The 23786-nt window shown below is 42.8% G+C and overlaps 1 protein-coding gene across 1 annotated transcript; it reads left to right on the top strand.

The window, feature by feature from the left end:
• The first annotated feature begins 7407 nt into the window (after positions 1 to 7407).
• On the top strand, positions 7408 to 23458 carry Mogat1 (monoacylglycerol O-acyltransferase 1). The gene is given in 5 exon segments (XM_048345728.1): positions 7408 to 7413; positions 8360 to 8459; positions 8462 to 8478; positions 9181 to 9391; positions 23090 to 23458. Coding segments are annotated over 5 exon segments (516 nt in total). The 3' UTR covers positions 23272 to 23458.
• Positions 23459 to 23786: the final 328 nt, after the last annotated feature.

Genomic DNA, 23786 nt, shown 5'->3' with positions numbered 1-23786 from the left:
GTGCTGTCCCTGAGCATTTTTGCTCAAGGCTAGAACTCTACCACTTGGAGCCACAGCTCCACTTCTGGTTTTTAGGCGGTTAATTGAAGATAAGAATCTCATGGCCTTTCTTTCCCAGGCTGTTTTTTTTTTATTAAATCTTAATGAAATCAATAACAAAATTTTATAGGGAGAATTTTTAAATCATTTACCTTGGTTTATTTTATTTTAAAAGAAGATCCAATAACTCCAGAGGAAATAATCTTAGTATAATTTGCTAAAAGAAAATAACTGAGTAGATATTTTACGTGGAAACATGCTCAGTTTACAGTCTCTAGAGAACTGCAGATCAAATGCACTGTGCAATACTATTGCAAGTACAGCAAAATGACTAATCTGCAAGAAAACATATAATATTCATCTCATTGTCTATTGTAGTAGCATGAACCACCCCGAAATTTATTGGCTTAAAACAGCTACCTCTGAGGTTTTATATTTTCTAGGAGTAGTAGGAGTGTATGTGTGTGTGTGTGTATTTATAGAGATTGAACTCAGGATATTTTATACTGTACTCCTAAGCAACATCTTAAAATACATTATTTTTATCTCATTATTTCTTTCTCATTGATTTTCTGTCTTCTGATTTCTCTCATGATATCACAGTGAATAATGTAACAGACTTACAATTGTGAATTTTCTGCTATAACCTGTAAGTTAATCATTAGTAAGAGACAAGTCTAATCAAGTGTCTGAGTTGGTAAAAATATTAAAGGTAGATTCACTTATGTGAAAGACATCTATTAAATTTGTTAGAAGCTGAAATTCACTAATAATATCAATTAGACTCCCTTAGCACAACTGTCTGAAGGTATTAAGACACTTTACCTAAGTGGGGGAGCAGGGGGTTCAAGATGCACAAAGAGAAGTTGTATCACCTTTTGTTGCTCATTAGCCCTGAATATTCCAGAACTTCATTTCTTTTGCAGTATACTCATCTGATCCTCATTTGATCCCTGATTCAAGCTATAGAGTATTACATTCCCCCTTTTTGGAATAGAGTTGTGGGATCTCTCTCTCTCTCTCTCTCTCTCTCTCTCTCTCTCTCTCTCTCTCTCTCTCTCCACTTCCCCTCGCTTGGGGGGGGGGGGGCGCGAAGGGGCTTGTCCGCCCCTTCCTGGGTGGTCCTCTATCGCGCTCTCACGTGGGAGTGATGGCCACAGGTAGCCTCGTCTCTCCCTCTCTCTCTCTCTCTACTTCCCCTGGCTTGGGGGGGGGAAGGGGCTTATCCGCCCCTTCCTGGGTGGTCCATTATCACTCACGCGGGAGCGATGGCCACAGGTAGCCTCGGTGGCATGTGGTCGCTGGGTGCCCCAAAACCGCCAAGAACAACACGGATGCGTGGGCCCCTGGAGAAAACCTCTAGGGCTTCTGTTTATTCAAATGAGGAGCCTCCCAGATATACTCCAAAGGCGGGCACAAGAGAGGGGCCCCTGATTGATCCCAAGGAGCTGTCCCTCAAATGATGTCAGGAGACTTCCTTTGTTGGCAGAGGTCCAGCCCCCTATGGATGGGCCCCTGGGGTACCCCTCCGCCATAGCACACGTGCTAGCCCCAGGGACAGGGGCTTCTCTTCCTGTTAAAGACAGGAAGGGGAGGGACAGGCCGAGGTCAGCTGTGGCCCCTTAAAGGTGCAGCTGACCCTGACAAGAGTGAGTACATAAGTTTTAGCTGTTATCAACCAACACAAATGCAAATATTTCCCAATACTATTGATAGGAATGTGAAAAGGTGGTTGATCTAGTTTTGAAACCTGGAAGAAATTGCTAGTCATATGCATATTTTAGCACCCAGCAGTTCTAGATGATTGCATAAATGTAAACATGTGTTCTTCACAAAGCACTCAATAAAATCATAAGTATAGTACTATTTAGTTCTGAATAAGGAAAATGCAGGTACTTTCATTAAAGTGAAATGGCTAACAAAAATTTCTCATCTGAAATGATTTTCTTGAAATGACATTTTGGTAATTTTATTCTCCAGATGCAAGCTCTATGTTTGCCTGCATATCTTGTATCTCAGTGGAATATTGTTTACTTCCAAAGTTGGAAGTGAGTCATAAAGTAAGAGAAGACTGCCTGGTTTTGAGCTGTGTGATCCTCAGATCTCAGCCTCCTGAGTAGCTAGGATTACAGGCATAAGTCACCAGTGCCCAGCCCCCGTTATTCTTTATCATGGAGCCTACACAGTTTGTTCTGCGTCCTGTTACACATCTGTACATGTTCTTATTTTCTATTTCTCCCACTAGGCTGTGTCTCAGGAAGACCTCTCCCCTCTACTCACTAGCAGGCAGGTCAATGAGTAAATGTGTGGGAAATCTCAAAGGCATATCGATTACATTTTAACTCACTTTTACATCCTCAACACCAAAGACATGGTCCAGTTAGTGTTTGTTCCTGTTAGGTTAAATAATAATAATAATAGCAACAACAGCAATAATAATAAAAGGTGAGAGAGTAGACAAAGAACAGCTCACCATCAGCACAGGTTTATTAGGATAAAAACCTGCAAGGAGGAGCCTCCAACCAAAGCTAGAGCCTCACACCTTGCTTACAATCTGCAACATTTGTATTGGATCTGAAAGAATGCTAGAATTGTCTAGTGGAGGTGGTGTGAAAGTAACTAATGTTGGGACAAATGATGGGAAATAAGGTCACAGTTGGAGGCTGGGAGGGAGCCAGGATATCTCTTCAAGGTCCACACTGGAAGTAGATTTAGGTCTGGTGCCTGCCTCCTGAGTTTATCTGGTCTGGGAAACAGGGCAAGGCAGGAGTGTCGGTGAATGGAGGCACTGTTCTGGTGCCTCACAATAAGGGCATCTGCTCTTTGGGACCTAACATAGGCATCTGGGCAAAAAAAGGAGGAAGCAGCCCCCACTCTGTCCCCCAGGACTTGGGGGTGGTGTGGAGACAAGTATCAGCAAACTCAGCCTTGCTCCTGCTGCAACCTGGCTACCTTCAATCAACTATTGCCCCAGCGTTGATAGCCCTGGAGAAAGGAAGGGGTGGGTCACCCACCATCAGGGGAAAACTGGTCAGATTTTGCTGGCCATCTCGGGTCCTTTTGCAAGACTGCAGGAGTCCCCGGCCATCTGACTCTTGGGGGGGGGGGTTCCCAGAGCCCTGGGGGGCCTCAGCACCTGCCAGCTCACCCTCCACCCCAGGCAAGGTTCAGTGATCCTTTTCCTCACTCCCCCCTCCTCCCCTTCTCCCTCCTCCTTCCTCCTCCTCCCCCTCCAGGATGGCCTTGGATCCCTCCCGCTCCTCCCGCTGGTGCGGTGGGCGCCTCCGTTCTTCCCCCGCAAGGACCTCATCACCGCTGACCAACGTTAGGACCATGGAGCCAGCTCAGAGTTCACCGCGCCACCACGCGCTGCAGAGGATGAACTCATCCCTCCACCATGACTCAAATGAGAATGTAATGCCCGGGGCTCCTAAGACCCGGTTCCTTGTCTCTCCACCCTCTCCACAGAAGGCCAGGCCGCCTTAGCTGTTCGGTGGACCCGTGCAAAACCTATCAGTGACCCGGGAGTGCGTTCAGATTCCCTCCTTAGGCCCATCAGACCATGCAGGTGGTCTTAACCTGAGCGCTCCCTTTCATGTTCGGTGTGCTGCGGACTGAAGAAGGGGAGAGATGGGAAGTAAGCAGGGGTTATTAGCAACCCTTCTGTGAGAATTTAAACTTTTTTGGGGGGGGGAGGGGGCAGTTACTGGTACAGGGACTTTAACTTGGGGCCTGGTTGCTACCCCTGAGCTTTTTCACTCAAGGCTGGCACTTGAGCCACAGCTCCACCTCCCGCTTTTTGGTAATTAATTGGAGATCTGAGGTTCACAAACTTTCCTTCCGGGGCTGGCTTCAAGCCACAAAGATCTCAGCCTCTTGGATAGCGAGGACTGCAGGCATGAGCTACCAGTGCCTGGCTTAGATTTTTTTTTTCTTTTTTCTTTGACAGTTTTGGGGATTGGCCTTGTATTTGGCTCTACTACTTGAGCCTCACCCCTGTTTGAATTAAACTCTTCTGAAAGCAGAAGTCGTTTATTTGCTAAGATCACAAACTGCACACTATTGAGACAAAAGTATTAATAGTCACAATAAATATATTATTATAGAATAGCAGCCTCTTAATTTCAAAAACTTACCAAGTGAGGCACCAGTTGCTCATGTCTGTAATCCTAGAAACTCAGGAGGCTGAGATCTAAGGATCGCCATTGGAAGCCAGGAGGGGGCAGGAAAGTCCATGAGACTCTTCAATTAACGACCAAAAAAGCCAAAAGTAGAGCTGTGGATCAAAGGATAGAGCTCTCACCTCAAACAGTAAAGCTCAGAGACAGTACCCAGGCCATGAATTCAAGCACCAGGACTAGCACAGAACAAAACACCAAAAAATAAGAACAACAGACAAACAAACCTAAGCTATTCTGGTGTGCATGAGAGCTAAAGTAATTCAAGACATTAACTCAGCCCAGCACTGGTGGCTCATGCAAAGATTATGATGTTTAAGCTCAAGAAATGCATAACCACATGTGAATATGTGCTTAAATCAAGATCTTGTGCTGAATTGGTTTATTTCCTTATTATTCCAACAGCTTAAATGATACATAGACATACACACTGCACATTATTTAAGGCACACAATTTGCTAAGGAATCACCAACACATAAACAGAGTTAATATAGGCACCATCCCCAAAGATTTCTCCTATCCCTCCTTCCTTAGGCCCCTGTCTCCAGGAAGCCATTGATCTCCCTGTTGCTACAGATGAGTTTGTATCTCTAGTTTTACATAAATGGACTCGCAGCACCATCATACATATTCATTTTTTGTTCAGCTTCTTTCAACTCAGAATATTGATTGTGTGTGTGTGTGTGCGCACATGCACGCATGTGTTACAGTAGTGGAGCTCAAACTCAGGGCCTCATACTCTTGCTTAGCTTTTTCCATTAAAGGCTGGCACTCTACCACTTTAGCCACACCTCTACTTCCTAGCATATTGAGATTCATTCTCCCCACACACTCAGAGTTGAATGGAATTAGCCTAGATCCTCACCATGTCCATATGAATTTTAGAAGTATCTTCTCAATTAAAAATAAAAGCTTGCTAAGACTTTTTTGGGATTGCTTTATGTTGTATTTTGGAATGCCTCGACTGCTGTTCAGTGTTCTGGATTTTGGCCACTTGCCTACGGAATATGTTAGCATCTCACTGCTTTAATTTACATTTCCCTGATAACATGAGAAGTATCCTTTTTATATGCTAATTTGCTATCTGTAAAATTTCAGTGAGTTCTCTTGAAAGATTTAGTCTTATTTATTTTTAAAATTGTTACTATTAAGGTGTTGTATAGAGGGGCTGCCATTTCATAAGTCAGATAATGAGTACATTTTTTTGGACAGTGTCCCCCCTTCCTTCACTCTCCCCCAGTTGCCACCTCCTATCCCTGCCCACAAGTTACATAGGTCATTTTCCACATAGTGTATACTGAGTAGCATGATTACATTCGTTCACCCTTCTTCCCTCCCTTTCTGTACCCCCTCTTTATTCCTCCAGGAGGAAAAAAGATAAAACCAAAGCAAAACCAAACATCACCAACAATGACAACCAAAAACCATAGGGATTTTTTTAATTGGGGCAGGGGAGGTTAACTGGTTTTGGGGATTTTGTTTTGTTTTGGGTTTGGGTTTTTTGTTGTTGTTGTTGTTTTGGTCTTTTCTTTTTTGGTACTGTGTATTGAACCTAGGATGCTGCACTTGCTAGGCAAGTATTTTGCCATTGAGCTACATACCAGCCCTATGTTTTAGTTGGGCTCTCTCTTTATGGTTGAATTTTAGAGTTGTATGTGTGTTTTGGGTAATAGTCCAGATAGATAGGTCAATACATACATACATACATACATACACACATACATACATACATACAGAGATACATAGAGAGATATATAGATACTTAGGTAGATAGAGCTATCTACCTATCATCTATCTATATTTTTGGCAAATGATTTCTTCTTGTGGCTTTTCATTTTCTTGACAGAACTTTTTTTTAAAGAGTAAACATTGCCTAGCAAGCACAAGGCCCTGTGTATAAAATAAAATAAGTTATAGCCTGAGCAGGAAAATAAATAAATAAAATAAAAAGCCAGCCTGAGCAGGAAAGTCCATAAAACTAACCTCCAATTAAGCACCAGAAAACTGAAGTGATGCTGTGGCTGGAAATGGTAGAGCACTAGCCTTGAATGAAAGAGCCCAAGGACAGTGACAGAGATCAAGCTCAGTATTAGGCCTAGAATGTAACAGCAGGAATTTTGAAGCTAAAAGCAATAAATTTAGGGAAGGACTTTTCATCTTCACAGTTCTTTTTGTAGACTTTGGATCTGAAACAATACCTGACCAGATGTACTGAGATGGGTCACCGAAAAGAACTTTCAGAGCGGTAATGAGATGTCTTAGTTATAAGGAATCTTTAATATGGCTTCTTTTAATCCATTGAGTTGATAAAATGAAGTCATGTGTGTTTTCATAAAATTGTTAATGTAAGGTAAATCATGGTCAGTAATTAAAAAGCTTTATGACTTTAAGAACCCATTGTAATAGGAATCTTGATTTTATGACAGGAAAAAAAATGTTGGAATTCAAGTATTTTTGTTAGTTCCTCAATCCTCAGTAATTATTAGTATATGATTATTACATTTTTCTCCAAGGACTCTATAGTTGCTTGTGTTAAGTGTGTGTGTGTGTGTGCGCGCACGCACGTGCAAGATATAGCCAATAGAAATTAACACAAAAGAGGATCTCATTATTCATTTAAGTATTTCCTTTTGAATTTGGATTTACAAAACTAAATGCAGTAACTTTATATGTAGCTAAAGCAAATGTTCTTAGCACCTCAATCTATTATGTCTAATTAAAATTGTATAAATGTAAATTAGTGTAAGGATAAAATAATATGTAATCAAATTATTTTTCAAAAGATCACAGTAAATTCTTGGTTTAAACCTAAATTTTCTTTGTTTTGTATATATTCTGTATTCTTTTTTGTTGTTGGTGGTGGTGGTCACGGGGCTTGACCTCTGGGCCTCGGCGCTGTCCCTCAGCAGTTCAGCTCAAGACTAGCACTCTACCACTTGTGCCTCAGCACCACTTCCATTTTCCAGTTTTCTGGTGGTTAATTGGAGATAAGAGTCTCACGGACTTTCCTGCCAGGGCTGGCTTGGAACCTCAATCCTCAGATCTCAGCCTCCTGAGTAGCTAGAATTACATGCATGAGTCACTAGTGCCCGGCATATATTCTGTATTCATCCTAATTGCACCATTGTGATGTGTCTTTATACTGTGTCAGAAATGTTTATAAAGTTCTCATTTATTTGTATATTATGTATGATGGTATTGTTTAAGATTGTCTTGCTTGTGAAAATTTGAAGGTGCAATTAAATGCTACTAGGTTTTGACTTTCAAGAAACTAATACTTTAAGCTTTTCCTTTCTGTATAGTACTTACTGAACAACTTTTTGTACTTAGACATTTACATCAAATTGCTGAATGAGATTAAAAATCATATTAGTCAATGATTTTAAATGCCTATTTGGGGAGGATTAGGTCTATAATTTTTATAGCTCTATTTGTATCCCAAAGTAGAAAAGATCATGTTTATATTCCATAGAGCCTTTCAAAAAATATACTTTTCTGGGGCTGGGGATATGGCCTAGTGGCAAAGAGTGCTTGCCACGTATACATGAAGCCCTGGGTTCAATTCCCCAGCACCACATATACAGAAAATGGCCAGAAGTGGTGCTGTGGCTCAAGTGGCAGAGTGCTAGCCTTGAGCAAAAAGAAGCCAGGGACAGTGCTCAGGCCCTGAGTCCAAGGCCCAGGACTGGCAAAAAAAAAAAAAATATATATATATATATATGTATATATACATATATATATATATATACTTTTCTATGTGTTAAAACAGGGCAGTAAAGGAAATCATACATAAAATAAACATTGATACTATTCTGTGAAAATATAAATAAATAAAATAGTAAATGAAATAAAAGTACAACTTAACCTAGTGGTTTTACTTTATTTATTTATTTATTTATTGCTTTGTATATAATAAACATTAAATAAATATAAAATGATACTATAGCATTCCTGCCTTGCTATACTATCTCACCTGGGCTCAGTTTAATACACTTTGTATATGTTGCACACAACAGTGGCTATGCAGTACTGGGAGCAGATGCTAACTGATCCTGATTCCCAAGGCTCTTCTCTTTCTCACAGCACCAGTGGGTGTTAGGATTGTTGTGATACTGATCACATTCAACTCCTGGTTCCCAAGGTCTCTTATTTGGCATGGCTCTACTTGGACCAGCGCACTCCAGAGCAAGGAGGTAGGAGGTTCAGCTGGGTCAAAAGCTGGATTAATTGGTTGTACTTACGCACTATTTTCCAGTTCATGTGAGTAGAATTGTTTTCTAGTGTTGTTTAGAGCTGGGAAGAGAGTGGAAGTTTTCTTCACTGCTGTCGAGCCTTTTCCTTTTCAGGAGTGTCTTAGTCCATGTGTACTCTTGTTACAGAGCTCCATAGGCTGGGGGGACCAGTAGCATGGTGTCAGCCGATGGCAGGGGAGTTCTTGCTGCATCCTCCCTTGGAGGAAATGGAAGGATCAGAGGAAGGGAGAGGAACCAAACTTGTAGTTTTAAAGGAACGAGCTGTCATAATGTGCTAATCCATGGACTCTGCCCTCACATCCCACTCAACCTCTCAGGCATGAATCTCAGCCTGTTGCATTGGGGATGTATTAATGAATTAGTTAATGCCTCAGGCATTAATCTCAGGCTGTTGCATTGGGAACTCAGTTTCCCACCCATGCTTTTGGGGAAGGGAGACACATCCCAACCATAACGGAGAAGAAGACAACAATTGGGTCCATGTGACTAAATAAACTTTCAAGTTGAGTTGACAGAATCTGGACAGTTGTATAGAGAGATCCGGGCTCAGAGGGTGAAGACATTTGGAAGCAGCCCCAACCCAGCAACTAAAATACATCATAGTCTCCATTTCTTCTTAATGATAGAAATAAGCATGAGCATTTGTGGTCCTCATTAGAAATGAATAAGGGCAATTTTATTTCTTTATCTCAATATGAATGTGCTTTAGCTCATCCAAACCCAGGATCTGGATCCAAGATGCAACTATATATTTGGATTTCCTCCCCATGGAATATGTGTGTCTGTAGCCTTTGCAAATTTTTGTACAAATTACTCAGGCTTGAAGGATCTGATTTCGGGCTTTACTGTATATCTTTACATGCTCCCATTTTGTCTCCAGTGGCCTATATTTCAAGAATATTTAATGGGTAGTGGTAGTGGCAAGTGATGACAAATCACTGTTTCTGCAGTGAGCTAGGGTTTCTGTTTTCATCAAGTCAAACCCTGTGCCCATATCCCTGTCGTGCACTTCATATGCTGTCTGCCTGTCCACCACCTCCATACTGGTCTGTAAAAGCCAGTAACACATAGACCGTGTCTGTCTTTTCTGTTCCAAGTATTTAATATCATGACTGAAACCATAGGAATATTCAATAAATACTGATCCACTGAGAGAACAAATTAATGAATGCATCATGTATATCCACATGTCATAAAAGTATTGATCAAATAAATGATAAATCACAGCCTTGGAGAAAACGGGAGGGAGGGAGGGAGGAAGGGAGGGAGGGAGGGAGGGTGGGAGGGAGGGAGGGAGAGAAGGTTGGTTCTGCTGGGCTACTCAGAGCCAATGGAATTCTCTGGTTAGCGAAGCCATGATTCTACCAATTGTGAGAATAAAATTAACCCGAAATGTTGTAAATGCATACAGAAGCCTGAGCACATGTTGATGGCTCTCATATCAACTAGAGAGTCAGTGTATTTGGCTTTTCAGCTTGATCAACTTACTGAAAAGCCATGAAATATAGTAACTTACAAAGTGCCTTTATTTTGGGTAGTATGAGTAGGATAATTATTACTGTCATTGCAGTTCTCAGCTATAAACAAAAATGAGCAGTTTTTTTTTTAACATGATTTCAAGTTCAGTGAGTGGCATGTTTTAGGTCAAAGTTTTCTTTAATTTTTGGATTTCATTACTTCCTATCCTATGCTGTTACCATTATCACTGTGGGTTTCAGGTTGTTCGGGAGCCCTTACACACACACACACACTCGTATGTAGTAGTGATTGTATGACTTGCCAGAGGACACACTTGCCCCCAAGTCCACCAGAAAATTTAGTGCATGGCCTCTAGAGGGTGCACTAGGCTTCCAAAACACAAACCCCTGCCCAAGAGGAAATAAACAAAAAAATCATTTCTTTCCTAGTTTTGTAGACATTGGGTCACATCTCCACTTCTGTTTTTTTTTGCTGGTTAATTAGAGGTAAGAGCCCAATCAGACAAATCTGATTTTTCCTTCAAACCACAATCCTCAGATCTCAGTCTCTTGAGTAGCTAGGATTACAAATGTAAGCCATTGGGTTTCTAAATCCATGTTTATTGCTATTGACTGAGGTGCAAATAATTCCAGAGAAGTGACTTTAAAGATGGACTTTTAAAGATAATAATCTAGAGATGTTATTTGAACTTTAATTGCAGTATTCATTTATTTTTGAAGTGTCTCCATTTTCCATTTGAATGGGAACTGATTACTCTCAAGAATAACTGCTGTTGAGCTAGAGGTAGAATCCAGTTTTAGAATAAAGTTTTTGGTTCTCAATGATGAATCCATTTCTCTATACCAACTGACTATAGCACAGCAGTTCTTAGATGAACAAGTTACAGTAGAGTCTCTGAAATAAATCCAGATTCTGTATGATATATGCTTTATCACAGTCACCACATCCATTTTTAAGCTGAAAGTATCTTTTGTGCCATTATCTATGTTTATAAGGATTTTCATATTGACTTGTTTCATTTTTAAAAGTTGCATTCTTGGGAGAATTGACAAGAGGAGAGGAGGGGGGAAAAGCTAAAGGAAAGGAAGATGGTTATGGTGTGTGTGGAAGTTGTGCCTAAAATCCTGCCACTCCAGAAACTGAGGCAGGCCTAGTAACTAAGTACAGAGATAGATAGATAGATAGATAGATAGATAGATAGATAGATAGATAGATAGATAGACTTGGTAATAGATGTTGATAGACATGATAAAATGATAGATGGATAGAGTATGGATACAGAGATCCACTTAGAGTAGCATAGCTTCTCAGATTTGGAAGGAGAACAGAGTTGAAAATAAAATGCTAAGCTACAACAGAATTAACCAAAACTCTCTACCTTATGTGAAACTAGGATTCATTGTTTTCACCATGGATAACTCATGTAATATAGCCCAAACATAGTGAATTTTTAAAATTTCTTTCAGAAGAATAAGATTTCATGTTCATGGGAATCAGTTGTAAGTACTGAAATCTAGTGGTTTCTGTCAAGTGAGTACTTCCAGCTGTCCCTGTTGAGTGAAGCTCTCCCAAAGAAGTGGCTTGCCATGTATCTAGTCAGCTTATGCCTCCACTGACAAAGAAGTATTTGGCCAAGGAGGAAATGGAGTTCTGAATCTAAGGTAGTTGTGAAGGCTGGAAAACATCAGCTCTTGTTTTCATTCATGTTTTTCCGGTGTGCTTCTCTTAAAGATTCTGAAGAAGGGAAAAGTCCTTTGCTCTTTCCTATACATTCGCCCAAATGATTAGGAGTACTTGTCTGTAGCATCCTCAGTATCCCATTCATATTTAAAAATCTTTAAAGACATAAGCTCAAGCCAGGCACTGGTGGCTCATGCCTGTAACCCTAGCCCCTCGGGAGGCTGAGATCTGAGGATCATGGTTTGAAGCCAGCCTAGGCAGGAAAAGTCCGTGAGAAAACCGGATGTGGTGCTGTGGCTTAAAGTGGTAGAGTACTAGCCTTGAGCGCGCGCATGCACGCGCGCACACACACACACACACACACACACACACACTCAGAATAGAGACATTTGTAAAGACCCAGCTGTCGTGACTATAAGGGATGAGGATGGAACCTGGACAGCCGAGGGCAGCTGCACTTTTGGGGGCCAGGCCCTCGGGACTTTGTGTGTTTAAAGACTTGTTTATTTGAAATAACACACATCTAGGATAGAACCATTTACAGTTCCATAAACAGAAGTTAAGCCATGTATCAACCAAATGCCACAGAGAATAAAGCACACTATGATATGGAAATCCTGTTTTGAACTATGTTGAAACAATTTTAAATGAAGGCATTTAAAGCTCAGAGTTCTCTCTTGGCTGCGCCCCTAACAGGAGCTCTCCCTACCCCCTGCCAGTCACTCAGGCAGCTTTTAGAGTAGCAAGTTTTTCTGTGAACCCTCTTCTTCCCTTACTACCTAATTAGGAGCTTATTAACTTAAGTATCCTCTATCTCACATCACAAGAAGCTAGGAAATACTAGTTATATTCTTCCTAAATCATTCCTTAGCTATAATCATATGTATCCAGTGAAACCCAGCCTTTGGTTCCCTTCTTATCTTACTGACCACTCTGTGATCGCCAGCCAAGTCCAATTACAGTGATTCTCGAGAGCACTGTAATGATTTTCTCCCACAATGCCTTGTACTTAAACATATGTAAAAATGTATTCTTATCTGGGCATTGTGGCTTACACTTGTAATCCCAGTACTGGGGAGACTGAGGCAGAAGCCTTTCTGTTTCAAGGCCAGCCTAGGCTACACAACCAGACCTTGTCTCAAGCAATAAAATGTGTTCTCACTCATTCCAAAGTGCTATATTCAAAACCAGACACCAGTGGCTCACACTTACAATCCAATCTACTCAGGAGGTTGAGATCTGGAAGATCGTAATGTGAGGGCAACTCAGGCAGGAAAGTCCAAGAGACTCCATTTCCAATTTGCCAACAAGAGAGTTGAAGTAGAGGCATGGCTCTAGTGGTAGTGAGCTAGTCACAAGCAAGAAAGTCAAGTGAATGCAAGGCCCTGAGTTCAAACCTCAATAGTGCACCCTCTCAAAAAATCCAAAAACCAGGGCTGGGAATATGGCCTAGTGGCAAGAGTGCTTGCCTCCTACACATGAAGCTCTCGGTTCAATTCCCCAGCACCACATACATGGAAAACGGCCAGAAGGGGCGCTGTGGCTCAGGTGGCAGAGTGCTAGCCTTGAGCAGGAAGAAGCCAGGGACAGTGCTCAGGCCCTGAGTCCAAGGCCCGGGACTGGCCAAAAAAACAAAAAAAAAAACTCCGTTCTTTTAGCTACAGGGTGCACTCAGCAGACGTACTTTGTTCAGAGGCTACCAGATACTTTTTTACACATTTCACAAGTGTGTGGCATGTCATTGACTTACTTTGTGGATGCTCTTGTCATAGTATCAAAATACAACAAAATGTTCACATGTGGGGCATTTCATTATCATAAGGATGGAAACTGATGTGTCATGTCCTTTGGGACAAGCAGGAGAGACAACTAAAGTAAGTTGAGACTTTGAGAAAAATGCAGAAAGCCACGCTTATCTTGGAGGAGCATGGATTCCTTTATCTCTGTCCTTCAGAGCCCTCTGGGGACAGATCACGCTTATTTACCCTTGGCATATCCCCAGGATCCAGAGTGTGAGCTGAAGAAAAACTTGTGACTAAAATCAGTCTTCCCTGATGCCTAGACTGCTTACAATTTTTAAACTTTTATTTATTTATTTATAATGTTTATGATTATGATGCTTGAACCCAGGGCCTGAGTGCTGTCCCTGAACTCTTTTGCTCAAGGCTAGCGCTCTACCACTTGGAGCAACAGCGCTGCTTCTGATTTTCTGGTGGTTACTTGAAGATAAGAGTCTCATGACCTTTCCTGCCTGGGCTGGCTTTGAACTTTGATCCTCAGATCTCAGCTTCCTGAGTAGCTAGGATTACAGGCGTGAGCCACCTGGCTTCTGCTTACAATTCCCATATGAAAGTTTAAGACATCCAGGCATCGGTGGCTCATGCCTGTAATCCTAGCTACTCAGGAGGCTGAGATCTGAAGATTGCTATTCAAAGACAGTCCAGGCAGGAAAAGTCCGTGAGACTCTATCTCCAATTAACCACCAGAAAACCATAAGTGGCACTGTGGCTGAAGTGGTAGAGTGTTAGCATTGAGCTGAAGAGATCAGGGACAGTGTCCAGGCCCACAACTGACAGAAAGAAAACGAAGGAAAGAAGGAAGGAAGGATTAAGACAAGTTCAAGTATGAAAGCCAGTACAGACAGAATAGTGGGAAGTTGCATTCTTACACCAGAAAGTAACATACAAAGGAAACTTGTTATTTAAGAGTAGATTCAAGGAGGCAAAGAGGATCTGGAGTTTGAGGCCAGCCTGTGCTACATAATGAGACTGTGCCTCCAAAAAAAATCCTCAAAAATAAGCAAGACATTATTATGTTTTAAAGTTTCATGGCCCTAAGTGTGTGCTGGTTTTCTTATATTGGGGCTTAAACTCATAGCCACACTCTCACTTGGCTTTCTTGCTCATAGCTGGTGCTCTGCCATTTGAGCCATAACTCCAGTCCAGGTTTTTGCTGGTTAGTTGGAGATAAGAGTGTTCCAGACTTTCTTGCCTGGGATGGTTTTTGAACCAGGATTGATCTCTGCCTCCTGAGTAGCTAAAACTACAGGTATGAGCCACTAGGGCCCAACATTCTAAAATTTTATGTAGAAACATTTATTACTTCTTCTCCTCCATCTACTACTACTACTTCATGTTCTTTTTTGTGGTACTTGACCTCAGAGCCTCACATTATCCCTTAGCCTTTTCAAGTAAGGCAAGCAATCTACCTACCACTTGAGTCACAGCTTCTCTTTCTGGCTTTTTGTCAGTTAATTGGAGATAAGAGTCTCATGGACTTTCCTGCCTGGGTTGGCTTCAAACTGCCATCCTCAGATCTCAGCCTCCTGAGTAGCTGGGATTATAGACATGAGCCACCAGCACCTGGCTGTGCTTTTCTTCTTTTTATTGGTTGGTTTGTCTGTGAGCAGACTCACACACTACATTTACTTTTTGTATCTCTTGAACCTCCTGTACGCCAGAACCCTACCCACCCTTCCTGTGTGGGCGCTGCATGAGCAGTTTGGGTGAGGAGAGGTCAGTTATTCTGTGGAATGCTGTGATTGTGCAGTTATTATTGCAATGTTGTGTGATTGGCGTCTCTGGCCTCTGGGTTCTTGCTGAGATTCTATTAACTCCCGAGTCTACCATGTGAGTGTGGATGTCATAGGAGGTCCAAATGTTATTCTGATAGCAACATTAAAAAAAAAAAAGACAAGCAATACCATGGAGAGAATGGTTCTTCTTGCCATAGGCAGGCATTCAGTACCGTGGCGGCTTGCAGTTATCACAGCTTCCCACCTCCATCCCACACAGCTGAATGTTGTCATTAGGTAAGTTTTATTGGTTATTTGCCGGGTGTGAAGAAGAGATATGAGTTTGAGGTCTGACGCCAGGTGTCTTTGACTCCTTTGTTCAGCAACCCTGAGCCTCAGAGTTTTCGGTCACAAAAGAGGAGATAAGTGGGCTGGGAATGTGGCTTAGTGGTAGAGTGCTTCCCTAGCATGCATGAAGCCCTGGGTTTGATTCCTTAGTTCCACATAAACAGAAAAAGCCAGAAGTGGTGTTGTAGCTCAAGTGGTAGAGTACTAGCCTTGAGCAAAAGAAGCTCAGAGACAGTGCTCAGGCCCTGAGTTCAAGCCTCAGGACTGAAAAAGAGAGAGAGAGAGAGAGAGAGAGAGAGAGAGAGAGAGAGAGAGAGAAAGTACAGTTGGGCTGTCCTTTCTCAAGCTTCCTCTGGAGACCAAGTGTCATGAAAGCCCTGGGTCCATGCCATGCCATTGCTGGGCCATAGGGGTTGGTGCCAGCTTGCTGAGGACTTCCAGATGCCTCGAGCTTTCCCTGTGGAGCTACTCCTGCCCAAACATGAATCCAAGTCAAGTCATGTGGAATCGTGGGTGAAAGCCAGAGCGTGGAACATTGTCTAAAACAACTGGTCCAGGCAGATGATGCTCACAGAGACACCCAACAGCTGCCATGGACCGGAGAGGACAACTGCAAATGACAGGCCTGAGACAAATGGTAGCGTTCCAGTGTGGATTACATGCAGAATAAAATTTCTTGGAATTTCTTGGGTATTGTGGTACTACTTTCTAGGTCACAATCCTTGTGCTTAGGCAATGCAGGCTAAAATTCTTGGGGATGAGTCACGTGATGGAATCATTCATTGTTGTCCACAACTCACTTTTGAATGCTTCCACAGAAATGCAAATAATGATTCTACACACACGCGCACGCGTGCGCGTGTGCTTCTATCCAGTGTTAAAAACGCTGAGTCTGGGGCTAGGAATATGGCCTAGTGGCAAGCGTGCTTGCCTCGTATACAAGAGGCCCTGGGTTCAATTCCCCAGCACCACATATATAGAAAATGGCCAGAAGTGGCAGAGTGCTAGCCTTGAGCAAAAAGAAGCCAGGGACAGTGCTCAGGCTCTGAGTCCAAGGCCCAGGACTGGCAAAAAAAAAAAAAAAAAAAAAACAAACGCTGAGTCTGCAGAGGGGCTTGCAAGCGCCCACTGGACTGTTGTTTCTGTAGGTTTGATTTCCCTCCCTTGTTTCCTTCTTTTTTCCTCCTTCCCTTCCTTCTTTCTTTTGCTCTCCCTCGCTTCCTCTCTCCCTCCCTCCTTCCTTTCTCTTTGGTTGTATCAACTGGTTGCCTACTTTGACATGTCCAGTCATACATTTAATGCATCCTGAGCGGCGTTACCCCTTATGTCGTTCCCTCTCCTCATCCTTCCCACCAAACCAGTCTCTGCAGGCATCATGGTTCCATTTTCACACATATGCATAAAGTATATTGATCATATTCATCTTCCTTCACCCTCTCACTTCAACCTCCCCCTCCCACTAGTACCTACATCCCAGACAGGACATCTTTCAGCTTCCTAATAGTCATTTTTGTTAACATGCATGTTCAGTGTGCAGAGGGGCTTCACCACAGGATCTCACACATTCGTGGACCGTGCTTTCATCAGGTTGATTTTGTGTGTGTGTGTGTGTGTGTGTGTGTGTGTGTGTGTGTGTGTTTAGGTTTACCATTTAGACATGAAAAGACAACCTGTGGCTTTTGTTTTTCTTCACCTGGCTTCACTTAACATGATGATCTCCAGATCCATCCATTTCCCTGAAAATGACACTTTCTTCTTTATAGGTGAATAATACTCCTGTGTGTGTGTGTGTGTGTGTATTTCATCAGCCGTCAGCATTCCATACCTTGGCTACTATGTCTAGTCGTGCATTGAAGATGGGTATTCAGGTGTCTCTATTTTATCCTGACTTATATTCCTTCAGATAAATGCCCAAAAGTGGTTTTGTTTGATTATAGAGTGATTCTATTCTTAAATTTCAAAGGGACCCCCACATGGATTCCCTTAGTGGTTCCACTAGCCACCACGAGTGTGTAAGCATTCTCCTTCCTCTCCTCCCCAGTATTTGTTGTTGTTTGTGTCCTTGATAATAGCCATTCTGACTGGAATCTCAGCCTCCCTAGCACTGGTATTACAGGCATGTGCCATCATGCCTGGCTTTCATTTATTTTTCAATGAAAGAGAGCTAGGCATGGTGTAGGTTTGAGTTTCCTTCCTTCCTATTATACAGTACTTGGAAGGCTGAGCCAGGAAGAGGATCGTAAGTTGGAGACCAGCATAGGCTATGTGTATCCAGACTGTCTGAGAAATAAAGATAGGTGAAGGAGGGTACTTTATATAAGTAAAAGCTGATTTGGGACATCCAGGGATCAAACATTTCAAGTCATTGTTATATATTTCCCATCAGGGAAAAGCAGACTAGGGGATTTTCTCAAACAGAAGTAAAAGAAGAGGGACTTCACTAAGTTTTAGTCACAAAAGATAAAGATAATAAAGGAGATGATAAAGTTAGGAGGACTAAAGCAGAGGAGGTGAAACTTTCCTTCAGCCTTCTTAGGGCCTCCCATGGGGTGTGAGAACCCCATTATTAAGTCAAATAAAGCATGCAGGAGCCCCGAGAGATCTGAAGATTCAGGAAGTGCCTTGACCCCCACGTTTGAACACTGTGCTGACCTAAGCAAGCAGTATTATAACAAGGTCTGTACAGATTCTTTGCCTTCACTCCCCCCATGCCCCTCCTTTAGTGAAGGCACTGGAGTTTGAACTCAGAGCTTCATATTTTCTGGGCTTGCTCGCTTCTGGCTGGAGCTCTACCCCTTGAGTCATGCCTACAGCCCTGCTGGCTATTTTAGAGACAGTAACTCATGGATTTATCTATCTGGGGACTGACCTCAAATCATCATCCTCTAGATCTCAGCCTCCTGAGTAGCTAGGATTACACTAGCACCTAGCTCCCCATTTCTTGATGAAAATCTTTCTCTTTTCCTGGTGTGAGGAGCACATTGTTTACATGGGGATTTTATTTCCTGCCTTCAGGAAGAAAATGTACTTCTTCCATTATGAAAACACCTTCTGCAGTGTTTACAGTGCCCTCAACTCAAAATCATCCCTTGGTAACACAACAAATCTGTGGCATAATCTAAGATGCTTGGTCTAAGACATGAGTGTTCAGTGAATGTTCACAAGTTAGCACATACCTGCCCTGCACATTCCTGGGCATCTTCTGAGCCTCCACCATGAGCCAGAGGTAGATTGGAACTCAGGCTCCATCTGGCCCCCAAGTTTCCACTCCTCAAAACCCAATCTGGCCAGAAATCCTCTACTTGTTCTCTTCTCAGTAGCACAGCTATAAGAAAGACTAGGTTCAGCCAGCGCTGGTGGCTCACACATGTAATCCTAGCTATTAGGAGGCTGAGATCTAAGGATCTCGTTTGAAGCTGGTCCAGGAAAGTCCATGAGACTCTTACCTCCAATAAACTACTCAGAATAGCCAGAAATGGCACTGAGGCTAAGTGGTAGAGCACTAGCCTTGAGCACAGAGGCTCAGGGGCAGCGCCCAGGCTGTAAGTTCAAGCTCCATCCAGTACTGGCAAAAAAAAAAAAAAGAAGGAAAGAAAGAAAGGAGGGAGAGAGGGAGGGAAGGAGGAAGGAAGGAAGGAAGGAAGGAAGGAAGGAAGGAAGGAAGGAAGGAAGGAAGGAAGGAAGGAAGGAGAAGACGGCTACTTCACACTCCTAAAGCAATGAACTCTATGAATCCTTTCTAACTATAGAAAAATTGGACAAAAGGTCTTTTTACTTTGGAAGATCTACTTTTATCCTTTGTAAGAAGAAACTAATGCCCATTTCCAAGCCCTTCTCCAGCTGTGTACACTAGGGCTGAATTTTCCATTTTGGGTAAATACAGCAAGGCACTACAGACATTTGAGGCAGACCACTTTGTTCTGCCTCTAATGCAGAACAAATCTTGAATTGTTGGCTGGAATTAGAACATGGAACAGTGGAGAACGCCAGCTCTTCAAAGCAATGAAACTTAAACAAAAGCCGTGACCCCTGACTCCATTACAAAGAGACATTGGCCAGCTTGTCCAGGAAAGGAGGTTCTGTCTGCAGAGCAGCCCCGTGTGGCTCTTGAGATTCTGTGCCAGTTTACAAGTAACTTATACCATGTTGAAAGCATTTTCCCCTTCTTTATAATAGAAAAGGCTGCTCTGAGTGTGTGTGTCTCTGTGTGTGTGTGTGTGTGTGTGTGTGTGTGTATGTGTGTATGTGTGCTGGTATTAGGACTTAAACTCCTGGCCTTGCCTGCTTGGTTGGCTTTTTGCTTAAGGCTGGCCTTCTACCACTTGAGCCACATCTTCCCTTTTGGCTGTTCACTGAATATTGGACTTTCCATTGAGTTACAGAAGTGAGCCACTGGCACCTAGCCCACACCTGTTTCTTTCCTTTCCTTTTTATTTTTGTTAATTTATTTCTTTGTGTGTGCTGGCCCTAGGAATTGAACTGAAGACCTGGTCACTGTCCCTATAGTGCTCTAGCACTTAAGCCCACAGATCCATTTATGGGTTTGAGGTGATTAACTGGAGATAGGAGTCTCATAGACTTGGCTGCCCAGGGTGGTTTCAAGCCATGATCCTCAAATCTTAGCCTCCTGAGTAGCTAGGATTACAGTCATGAGCCACTAGTGCCTGTACACACCAGTTTCTTGATGTGAACTGAGAGCTCAAGAACTTGAATGCTTGCTACAGGCTGAGGACTAAACTGCACCATGGCAGGATTTGAAGCAAGATAGCAGTCATCAGAGCCCGTGCTCCAGTTAGGCCGTACTTTGCATCTGTCTACCCAACTGCAGAAGGTTGAGCATCCCTTCTGAAATCATGTGGCAAGAGGGTTAGGGACATCTCAGAGTCCTCAGAGTCTTCATCTCATTGTCCTCTGCTCAGAACCCTGTCTTGAAGTTTTTGACATTGCTGACACTGCTATCTATTCAAGTTTGTGAGTTTTTCCTTCCATCAGCTAACTGACTGTCCTGACCTTCATTCATTGTTCTCATTTGTAAGCAGGACAGGAATGGCTGCTTCATTGGGTTTGGTTACATTTGGTAGACTCTCCACACACAATAGCTGTGTGTCCGATATTGCTGCAGTTCCTTTCCCAGGAGTAGAGCTGAGCTCACAATGGGATGAGTTCTCTTTGCTTGTGCTTGGGTAGGGGTAAGGGCCAGCTTCATTTCTGTCAGATGAGCTACCTGGAGTTCATTCCTCAAAGTATAAAGCTACAAAGCAAGGTTTTCTTTTGTTACCTTCAGCTAAACACTAATAGAGATTGTTTTTTTACCTTCTGATCCAGCCTAGGGGTCATTTAGGTATAAGGGAAGGGAGTGTTTGAGTTAAATATTAATTTCCTGTCTGTCTGTGTGTATGTGTACCTTAGGAACTTTCAGTCTTCAATTTCTCTATATGAGTAGACCATGTCTACCCCTCACTTCAAAGGGAAAAGTCTCCTGGTCAGTTTACTGTATAGGAGTCATCTGAAATATAAAAAAGGAAGGGTCATCTGAAATAGAATAAATCTGTTTCGAGGAAAGGAAGTGAAAGATAGGTCCTAGGAAAGAGAACCCACAAACTCAGCGTCCTCAAGTCCTCATTAAAGCAGGAGGGAATAACTGCTTCACAGACCACATGGCCTCTTTATGAGTCACCGTCCCACCCAGAACCCTCACAGAGACCTCTCTCGCTGAGAAAACAGAAGCTACTTCCATGAAACCACACATTTGATGGTAGTTTTCTCAGAGTTCAGAGATGCAAAGGAGTTTCTAGATTACCCAGTTCTATTCTTTTATCTCACCAGAGTGAAAAGAAGGCTGTGTGCACAGTATACATGCTGATGGGCTGAGGCTAGACCTGGGCTATCCTGGTGCTTTTTGTCCAGTTCCAACTCCATATCCCACTCCGTAGTCTCTCCCTGCCCATATCTCCAACCACAACAGACTGCAAGATGGTTCTGTTTCTAGGTCTTTATGCTATGTAAAAAGACTGAGGTCTGCCAATTTGACATCTGAGCTATCAAAGAAAAGTACATGGGCTTCTGGAAGCTGTATCTGTTGAAATACTTCGCAGTTTGAGATGATTAGTGTTGCCATAGCGATGGTGTGTGTGTGTGTGTGTGTGTGTGTGTGTGTGTGTGTGTCCTTTCTCTATCTGCACATTTTGTGGTAGTGTCATTTATTACTTTCTTCCTGTTGTGTTACTGAATGCTTGTTCAGTTTTCCTTTGAACTCGCCATCTCCGTGACTGACATGGACACAACCCTAGTATGCAACACAGGAAAGCTCAGGGAAACATGTCCACGGTGAGTTCTGCCCATTGCTGCAGCCCTATGTTCTGACCCAAGCCCAAGCTAATCAGTATGGTTCTCAGGCTCTGGTACATTCATCTTCAACCCTTGGAATCAGTAGCAACAAGAGGCCAGCAGGGGGCGCCGTAAGTGCAAACACTGAAGCCCTGTATTTCTGTAAAAAAAAAACAGACCAGTGAGGCATGTAATTGATTATATAAACACCTCTTAAAATAGACATCTAGAAGTATTTAGATTTGATTTTTTTGTACATGCCAGTACTAGAGTTTGAACTCAGGGCTTTGCTTTTTCCCTTGGCTTTTCTGCTCAAGGTTGGTGCTCTACCAAGTTGCACCTCCACTTCTGACTTCTTGCTGGTCTCCGGATTTACTTACCACGGCTGGCTTCACACCTCAGTTCTTGGATCCACTGGTGTCTGGCTTGATATTAATTAACTAGTTTATTTGTATGTCGACTACATATACTAATTATGCATCCTCGCTTGTAGAAAATTCATATAATACAGCTAAAGTGAAGTCTCCTCCATCACCGCCTCTTTCCCTAGAGGGAGCTGTCATTTTGTCTTTCCAGATTTTTTTTTTTAATGCACCAAAAATGTAGTGGACCCAGAAATACATTTTTTTCATAAAAGCCCCGTACTTTATTTTAAACCTTTCTCCCCATACTTTAGATCTCTTTATGTATACATCATATAGTTACAGTAAAAAAAAAAAATCCCTGCCTAGGATTCAATTGAATTCATACGAATGACGTCCTTGGGTTCATTTAACATTTCTCCCTTTGGAGCACTTGAGTTGTCCTTACAGACCGGTGGAAGCTTGTGATGAATCTCTCCCGTACAGGTCCTTAGCTGGGTGCGTTTTCAATTGTTTAGAAAGGCACCAGGAAGAGTCAGAATAGATGAACGACTCAAGGATTTCGCAGTCAGTAATAATAGGAGTACTGTGTGGTCTGGCTGTCAGCTGGACCAGGAGCCTGCGGTGACGTGAGCTTCCAGTTACACCCACTCCCCCCCACGGCCGCGATCAGCACAGTGGCTCGCTTGACTCCAAGTCAGAGCCACCAGGACACTGACAGCACAGTGTCTGCTGAGAAGGGAGGCTCTCCATTTGTCATCGAGTGGGATGGCGTGACCGTGGTAGGCAGCCACTAACAGGGAGGGAGCGCTGGAGCGAGCTGGATCCCGGGACTCTGATTGGCAGCTAGCCCCACAGCCGGGCTGTGGGAGGCAGAGACTGCAGTGGGGTGTTTTGAGCCCCTGGAGTGGATGTATTATTCTCTGTCTTTGCATCCGGACACCCAATCCCTATTCATCAGACTCTGCATCTGACCCCCAAGGATGTGGAATTGCTGTAGCAGACCGACAGGGAGGGGCTCGGGAAATTATCTGATGAACACAAAGGCAAGTATGGGATTCCAGAACATGAAACTCTCATTGTGAAATGACTTTAGTCCTCCCAAGTGTAAAGGAGAGCAGAGAAGATCCTTTTGAGGGAATAAATATTTTAAAGAAGTTTCGTTTTTACCCCCTTTGGATTATAGATTCAAATATGCCACTGCCAAGTATTATTTATGGTGACAGATGTTGATGTTTTATTATAACAAATAAAAACACCATGGCTTGGAGATGACTGTGGGCTTTTAAGAAATAAATTTTCTCATATAGTGAGACTAAGTCATATTAGAAGTTGCAAAAGGGTTACAATTATTGAGCAAAAAAATAAAAAGACCAAAAAGTCATTAGAAGTAAAGGAAGTTGTGACATTGTCCAAAACAAAATAATCACGAGCCAGTCCCGGTCACTCATGACTGTAATGTTAGCTAACCAGGAGGCTGAGATCTGAGGATCATGGTTTGAAGCCAGCCTGGGCTGGAAAGTCTATAAGACCCTTAGCTACAGTTAACCATAAGTGGTAGATCACCAACTTTGAATGGACAAAGCTCAGGGGTAGCACTCAGGC

The sequence above is a fragment of the Perognathus longimembris genome, chromosome 4, assembly GCF_023159225.1.
Source record: "Perognathus longimembris pacificus isolate PPM17 chromosome 4, ASM2315922v1, whole genome shotgun sequence".
Classification (NCBI taxonomy): Eukaryota; Metazoa; Chordata; class Mammalia; order Rodentia; family Heteromyidae; genus Perognathus; species Perognathus longimembris.
Note: the sequence above shows the minus strand (reverse complement) of the source record. Positions and strands in the feature narration are given on the sequence as shown.